This window comes from Cupressus sempervirens, chromosome 11 (genome assembly GCF_028749045.1).
Source record: "Cupressus sempervirens isolate cs-2001-9-10 chromosome 11, ASM2874904v1, whole genome shotgun sequence".
NCBI lineage: Eukaryota > Viridiplantae > Streptophyta > Pinopsida > Cupressales > Cupressaceae > Cupressus > Cupressus sempervirens.
The window spans coordinates 612,896,039-612,905,137 of NC_143128.1; the positions used below are offsets into that span (position 1 = coordinate 612,896,039).

Here is a 9,099-nt window from a genome sequence, read left to right on the forward strand (position 1 = left end):
TGAAGACACATATGTCATCATTTAATGGGTCAAAGGAGGTCATTGGTAAACCTATGACCCCCTTTGACCCATATGAACTATTCTAATATGTCCCTAGTGATCCTAGGACCCCTAGGGACATATGTCATCATGTAATGGGTCAAACGAGGTCATAGGTCAACCTATGGCCCCCTTTAACCCATATGAATGATTCTAATATGTCCCTAGGGATCCTAGGACCCCTAGGGACATATGTCATCATGTAATGGGTCAATGATTCTAATATGTCCCTAGGGATATATGTTATCATTTAATGGGTTGAAAGGGGTTGTAGGTCAACCTATGACCCCCTTTGACCCATATGAAGCATTCTAATATGTCCCTAGGGGTCCTAGGACCCCTAGGGACATATGTCGTCATGTAATAGGTTAGAGGGGGTTATAGGTCAACCTGTGACCCCCTTTGACCCATAAAAATGATTATAATATGTCCCTAAGGGTCCTACGACCCCTAGCTATATATGTCATCATTTAATAAGTTGAAGGTGGTCATAGGTCAACCTATGACATGCTTTGACCCATATGAAGCATTCTAATATGTCTCTAGGTGTCCTAGGACCACACCTAGGGACATATGTCATCATGTAATGTGTCAAAGTGGGTCAAAAGTCAACCTATGACCCTCTTTGACCCATAAGAATGATTCTAATATGTCCCTAGGGGTCCTAGGACCCCTAAGGACATATGTCATCATGTAATGAGTCGAAGGGGGTCATAGGTCATCCTATGAGACCCTTTTTCCTATAAGAATGATTCTAATATGTCTCTAGGGGTATGCCATTTAATGGGTCAAATGGGGTCATAGGTCAACCTATGACCCCCTTTGACCCATATGAAGCATAGGACATATGTCATCATGTAATGTGTCAAAGGGGGTCATATTTCACCCTATGATCCCTTTCAAACCATATGAAGGATTCTAATATGTCCCTAGGGGTCATAGGACCCGAAGGGACATATGTCATCGTGGAATGTGTCGAAGGGGGTCATATGTCACTCTATGATCCCCGTTGACCCATATGAATGATTCTAATATGTCCCTAGGGGTCTTAGGACCCCTAAGGACATATGTCATCGTGGAATGTGTCGAAGGTGGTCATAAGTCACCCTATGACCCCTTTCAACCCATATGAATGATTCTAATATGTCCCTAAGGGTCCTAAGACCCCTAGGGACAAATTTCGTCTTGTAATATGTCGAAAGGGTTCATAGGTCATCTTGTGACGTCCTTCCACCCAGATAAACTATTCTAATATGTCCCTAGGGGTCCTAGGATCCTTTATGGACATATGTCATCATGGAATGTGTTGAAAGGGGTCATAGGTCGTCCTGTAAGCCCTTTCGACCCATATAAATGACTCCACTAGAAATAATATAGTATAACAATCATATATATATATATATATATAATTTATAGATTATAATAATAATAACATAATATATTATTATATATTATATCTTTACGTTACATTATATATATATGTAATAATATAATATAATATTATTATATAATATATAGATTATATATTATTATATAATATATAGATTATATATTATTTTATATATAATAGTTATGTTATTATATTATATATTTATAGATTATATATTATATCTTTACATATTTCATAACTCAAATTAGTTATATCACTTACAAATTTGTTTATCCCTCTAATTTTTGTGCCTTTTCCCTCCAATTTTTATGCCACCGATATCAGATATCAGATCTCATAACGGATATCCGATATAAGATTCGATATCTGATATGAGATCCGATATCCAATCTCATATTGGATATCCGATCTCAAATTGGATATTTGATCAGGCTTGTGCCTTACTTTCTAGGTTTGGTACCTAGATAGGTGTAAAAAAATCAAAGCGGATTTTGTAGTGCTTTTAGACGTGTTCAAACTCTATTTTTTTCACATTGCCACTTTCTGGCACACCATGATCCTGCACATACCCTTGAGTAGTCCTTCTTCTCCTTCCCTCAAGAACTACCTTGATTCTTCCTATTCAACTTCTCCTTTGCTCTCAAAGCATATTGATATGCATCCTTAATTGAAGAAATATTCAACATACTAATGCTATCCTGAATATTGAATCTCAAACCATTAATGTGTCGAGCTACCTTCTCCTTTGACAATTCTCTATGCCCAGACCAAACAATCAAATTTTGGAACTCCTTGATATAATCCTTTATAGTCATATCTTTCTACTTCATATTTTACAACCTCTTAAACAACTCAACTACATAATTAGTAGGAATGAACTTAGCCTTCAATTTAGTCACCATTAATCTCCATCTAGTGATCTTCATTTCCATTCTTCTTCTCTGTCTCTTTGTAATTCTTTCCACCAAAGGGTAGCATGTCTCTTTAGCTTAGTTTTTTCCAACCTTACTCTGAGTGGATCTTCAATATCCTCAAGCTCAAAGTAGTCTTCCAATTCACCAATCCAATCAATCAGATATTCAAGATTCAAATTATCTAAGAAATTATAAACCTCCATCTTATGCTTCAACTTTAGCTAAGATCCAAGTCTAGCAAATTGACCAACCCTATTTCCCATAGGTCTCTCCACATAATCAATTTTTTCATCACCATTCGATCCAAAAACTTCAAAGTTTTTAGCAACTTATTCATAGCCAACTTTAGTACCCACATGTCAAGGTACACCACCTAAAGCACTCACAATTTCATCAATCCTATCACTCTTCATCAATGCAATCTCATATCTAAATTCTACTCTAATATTCTTTGAGATCCTTTCCTCCGCAACATCACTAAGATAATCAACTTTCCTAGGGTCCAATCTTCTTGATTTTTGTAAACCTTCTGAGATCAATATCCTAGTGCAAATTGCCTCAACTTTGGCACTAAGTCTACACACTCAGGAACAACCTTTTCTATAATACCACTTGATGTAGTGGACGGTAGGAGATTCCCCAAAAGAGATGTCCTAGCCCCCAGTAGATATCCCCACAATGAAAACATGACAAAAATACAAGATCTGATACCAAATCACAATGTTTATTCATAAAATAACTAATTACATGAAATGTGTTGGACTGTAAGGCCTTCCCGATTATGGCCAAATATAAAGCAACTAATAGTTCTACAAGATCCCTCAAGATCCAATCCAAATCCTAGCTAGTCTAGATCCACACTCTAGTAGAAACCTCCAAGGAAGATCCATTTTGTACTTGCAAGACCACTAAGAAATCTCCTTGTTTCCCAAGCCTAAGCTACTAGCCCTTCTCAAAATTTACTCCTCTACTACCTCCTCTTCTCCAAGATCAATGAATAATTACTAAAGAATTCTGAATACCTCTTGCTTATACCCAAGTATGCCACAATTCAACCTAGTAAAATAAAAATTAAATATCCCTTAAATTAACTACTTGAAAAGCCATAAGTCGGGCTAGTAAGCTACAAATTAAATATCCCTTACATTAACTACTTGAAGAGCCACAAGTTGGCCTCCTACAGAAATCAAATACCAAATGCCTTTAAAGGCTTAGAATACTTATTAAATACATCAAAAATAACTACCCAAGACCCAAATAGGTGCACTCAACTACATAAAAATAACTTAATTATGCAAGATAGCCAACTACCCCAATATGGTTCTACATCATACCTCAAGCAATGAATAGATGAAGGAAGAGGATAGAGAAAATAATCAAGAATACCAAGTCATCAAGTTCTCTTCATGATTACTGAGGGCAAAGGAGATGATGTAGAAGATGAAGATGAAGATGATGAATCTAAGAAAATTGAACCTAAGGAAGAGAAGACATTGAAGAAGAATGGGAAAGTTATAATAACCAAATCTGTTAAGTCCTCCTCTGCAGTATTTACAAGAAGAAAAAAAATATCCAAGAAGAAGCTGAAGTTGGATAAAAATGAAGTTGAACATATTATCTTAAAGAGTTGTGCACCTACCTTTCAAGAACAATTGAAGAAGATGGAAGACGGAGCAAGTATGGCATGTTGTAAGTCTCTTAAATATGAGACTAGGAATGAAGAAGAGAAAAAGAAGATTGAGGATGCCCTTATGGAAAAATTGGGTAAGTGGAAATACTCACCTTACGAGCTTTCACAAAAAATTCCTAATGAAATTTTCAAAGTAATTAAACCTAGAGGGGATAGTGTGATGAAGACGACTAAGTGCATCTATGAAAAAACTTTGAGACAACTTATGTCGAGTATTAGTGAGAAAGAGGTGAAGAAATCTTTGAAGCAGAATGAGAAGAAGTCACTCTCAAATTTGATACATGTCTGATGCTTCTTAAAGACATTGAATCTATGGTGCAGTCTACTTCTACCACATGGAAAAACATCTATGGGTTGCACAAACCCAATGACTTTGTTGTGCATATTGATGACGAAGATGGTGAAGATGAGGATGCAAAAGAAGAAGTAGAGATCAAGGATGATGAGATAGATGATGTTAATCTTGATGATGAGGAGGAAGAACAAGAAGCCACTGAAGGAAACCTTCAAGAAATATAGAGTATTGAAGAATCTAATGCAAAAAAGATTACAAAAAAGATTATGACTTCATTTCCTTATTCTTTGAGCAAAGCCTTAGTGTAATCAGGCTCAAAGAAGGCTTCTACCAAGTTGGTTGTGGTTACCACTGGATTACCTTGTACCCAACCAATCTCTAGATCTATACTGTGGAGTGTTTAATTGATTGAAGTGCTTAGCACTTCATCTACTAAGTAGCTAGTCCCTCCAACATCAATTTCTACCAAGTAGCAGCTAGGTAAAACAAGTATCCCATTTGTCACTACATTCATTTCTAGTCCATTTGTTTCTACTATTGTGTCAATATTAAGTGTATCCACATCTAGTGCAATGATAGTTGAGACTTAGTCTCTACTGAGCATTAAAGTTCTCAATTAAGGAAAATAAATTGTTTCATTAATAAATTTCAATAGAAAAGGGTAAAAAAGAAGAAATTAATCTGGATAAGGACATTGTTATTCAAATTTGGGATATATCTATCCTTAATCTTGATCAAATGGATACCCTAGGAGAACTCCTGAAGAAAAGGCCTAAGTAACAAAAGCTTAGAGAAGAGAAGAAGAAGGAAAATCAAGTCCTTGAGGACACACAAAGCATATTTATTGATGCTTTGAATATCAAGGTTGAGAGAAATCAACCTATTTTGGAGTAGTTAGCTGATATTGTCCACAAGTACAATGAAGAATCGAATGGACAAGAAAAATTGTTGCAGAGTGTTGAAAGGAAATTTGAAAATAAAATTTTGGAGCAAGTAGCACTAAAGATTGCTATAGATCAAGTAGAATTGTCTAACGTTCTTGCTACACTAGAAACATCTATCAGTAATGTTGTTTATTTATTTATCAAATTGAGTGACATGTCTATCTTCATAAAGGAGATTAAAAATAAATTATCAAAGATAGATTATAATATGAAGGCAAGTGCACACCAGTTGTCACTTGATCCATATTGTAGTTCTGTACACTTCATAGAGATAAGATATCTGACAAATCTCTAGGTAGAATTATTGATGGAAGAAGCAAGAATTAGGGCCATATCTTCAAGTCTATACACATGAGCCTAGTTCTTCTTATCTTATATTTCATTTCCTTCTAACCAAAACAAACCCTTCTCTTGAACATCTTCATAGTGACCCATTTAATTTCCATCTCCACTAGATTTTGGAGACAGGGTCATTGAATACCTACCAATAGTCAGAGAGAAATTGTTTGTAATTGTCTAGTCTATGTAATTTTATGATCTCCTAACATGATTCCATGTTGGCATAATTTTAGCTCTAGGATATCTAGGACATAACATATATTGAGGAGGGAGGCAACATATTTTTGGAGTGATGAGGACACTAAAAGGGGAGGGGTGAATCAATTTCCTAAAACAATATCAATTATCTATTCAAAAGGAACATTTTTAAATTAACAAAGTATCTTTGTTTATTTCAAATATGAGTATTTGTTAATATTATGAAAAAATATGTGCAATATGAATGATAACATAATGAAATAACCCTCTCTAACGGTCACCAAAAAAAAAAACAATATTGGATTGGAATAATTTGTTAACGCTTATCTTGTAATCTTCAGTTTGTATTAACTCAGCGAAAAACACAAAATGATATCAATGTAAATGGGTAATATTAATAATAATAAGGAAGAATTCGTATTGTCATCAATTTTTTCAAACATTCATTAACAGTTCAAATATTGAATATCAGAGCCCAAACAGAGGAATAGATCTCAAAGGAACCTGAGTTTGCCGTCAACAGGAGATTGTTGAATTCGATCAGAATCTGCCTTCAAGAAATGACGCCGCTATCAACCTTATAACCCATTTTCGGGTCTGTGCGCAACCATCCCCAATGTTGACAATGTCTGCGATTTTTCCTCCTTTCAAATGGTGACTGAACGAGTCTTGGAGCGCTGTTCAGACCGGCGCTTGTTCTTCACATATGGTTTTCCCCTCGGATTGGCTCACGTTCTCATTCTTGCAACCACCGCATGCTCTTTGGCGCCAAATGGTGAGGGGATTTGGGTCGGGTTCCGATCTGGAGAGATCTCTTAAACCTGCGCTACCCAAGGTGAATGCTGAGACGACGAATTTGCAAAGGGGGTGAACAATTCAATGCTAGACCCAATGTTTCCTTGCCTGCGCGATCCTATTCTTGGAAATCAGATATTTTGGTTGAAGTATTGGCTCCGGTTATCCATTATAGAAGTTGGGGCGTTCATTCTAAGCTGCTGTTTGCAATGCGGATTCTCTCCTGGTTACAGATCCACCAATCACCCTATCCATAAACCTGAATATGCAAATTATTACAACATGAAATGGCTGAGTGCCATCTCCAATAAGCAACCCTTCAGAAGATATCCCACCTCCTCAGTTATGCAGATCTAAGAGAGTTTTCGTTCTCAGAGATCTCATGGGAACTTGCAGACCGATGGCTACAAATTGCCTCAATTGAAAAAGAAATTGAATCCACTAATCGCTTGCTTCAAAGGGAGCCCTATGTTCTTTATTTATCTCTTTGCCAGGAAGTTTCTGGAAATTATCCGGAATCATCTTGCACTACAAATATTAACTTTATAAAATTAAATAATTAACTTTATAAAGTTAGAATACAACCTTTATTTAATATTCAAATGAGTAGGCCCCGCTTTCTTAATTGGAAGACAAAATTGACCCTCTTCCCATAATTATTTGCCTACGAGAGTCAATGATAGGCAAATCCCCTGTTATAATTATGTTGCTAAGAGAGGGACATGACAGTCCGCCCTTCCGGATATTGCTTGCCCTCAAGCAATCTCAGAGCTGGATGCTGCAAAATGGTCTCATTCTCCCAAGTAGCATTTTCGACTGGTAGATCCTTCCATTTAACCAAATATTCTCTGATTACTCTTCAGCGAAGCTATTTTTCTCTGCTTTCTAAAATGAATTCCGGTACCATGATCAATTTCCCTTCATCATCCAGAGGCGGAAAGACTGCAGAAGGTATCACATTCTGTCCCAATGCCTTTTTGAGACGTGATACATGAAACACATTATATACTTTGCTGTCTGCTGGAAGCTCAAGTTCATAAGCCAATTCCCCTATTCGCCTACTGATCCTGAATGGTCCATAATACCTGGATTTAAGCTTCTCTGACCCACTCTTTTTGAGAGTAGATTGTCGGAATGGTTGGAGCATTAAGTAAACCATGTCGCCCACCTCAAAGCTTCTCTCCGTCCTCTTTTGATCTGCATATTGCTTATACTGATTCTGTGCTCGAGCGATGTTATCACGTAGAGAGCTAATGATATCTTTACTTTCTTGCAGTAATTCCCCAGCACGTGGAACCCGAACATCACTCATCAATAAGTCAATGAAACTGGGTGTATTATAGCCGTACAATGCTCGAAAAGGTGTCATTTGTATAGACATGTGGAAAGTGGTGTTATAGCAATATTCACACAAATAAATCCATCTTACCCAAGCCTTTTGCTGATCAGCTACGTAATTCCTCAAGTAGCCTTCCACCCATTTGTTTACTATCTCCGTCTGACCATCGGTTTGCGGGTGATAACTAGTACTGGGTGTGAGCTCAGTGCCGCATAATCGAAACACCTCTTGCCAGAAATGACTCAAGAATCTACTATCCCTGTCACTGACAATACTGCGGGGTATCCCATGTAACCTGAAAACCTCCTTGAAGAATACTTTGGCTACCTGTACTGTAGTATAAGTAGTGGTGATGGGAAAGAAATGAGCATATTTTGTTAGCCTATCCACCACCACATAAATGCAATCATGTCCTTGAGCCTTGGGCAACCCAGTAATGAAATCCATGGATATGCATTCCCACTTCTGACACGGAATGGGAAGTGGCTATAGAAGCCCTGCTGGAAAGGTGTGCTCCTATTTATTCTGTTGGCAAACGGAACACTCACGAACATACTGCAAAACATCCTTCTTAAGTCCTTTCCATGTAAACCGTTCTCACACCTGTCTATATGTTTTAAAGTATCCAGGGTGACCAGCTATAGGTGAATCATGAAGAGCTCGCATAATGAACTGTTTCACCTTCGATCCTGGGACTAAAAATATCCTGCTCTTGTAAATAATCAATTCATCCACAAGTGTGTACCTGGTATCAACAAGGGTCCCATCAACTATCCTTGATGCCCATGAATCTCGGGCATATTCTGCAATAATCAGATGCTTCCAATCCTCAGAGATTTCAATCATTGAACTAAGATGTGGTCTGCGTGACAAGGCATCTGCTACCACATTATGTGTGCCCTTAACATAAGATATATCGAAGTCATATGCCTGTAACTTACTGACCCATTTCTGCTGCCTATCATTGAGATCCCTTTGCCCGAGGAAATGTCTCAAACTGTTGTGGTCAGTTTTTATGCAAAATTTGCCACCTACTAAGTACTGCCTGAATTTAGCTAGTGCATGCATGATAGCTAACATCTCCTTGTCGTAAATGCTGAATGATCTCTCGGGCCCACGGAGTTTCCTTCTTTCATATGCAATTGGGTGTTTATCC

General features: G+C 37.3%; 1 protein-coding gene across 1 annotated transcript in view; it reads left to right on the top strand.

The window, feature by feature from the left end:
• LOC149531183 (cysteine-rich receptor-like protein kinase 42) overlaps positions 1-6,680 on the top strand; it is a 56,273-nt gene extending 49,593 nt beyond the window's left edge. Inside the window, exons 4-5 of the mRNA XM_089808300.1 lie at positions 6,333-6,404; positions 6,495-6,680. Of these exons, the coding sequence (XP_089664426.1) occupies positions 6,333-6,404; positions 6,495-6,680 (258 nt within the window). The remainder of the gene's footprint in view (positions 1-6,332; positions 6,405-6,494) is intronic.
• Positions 6,681-9,099: the final 2,419 nt, after the last annotated feature.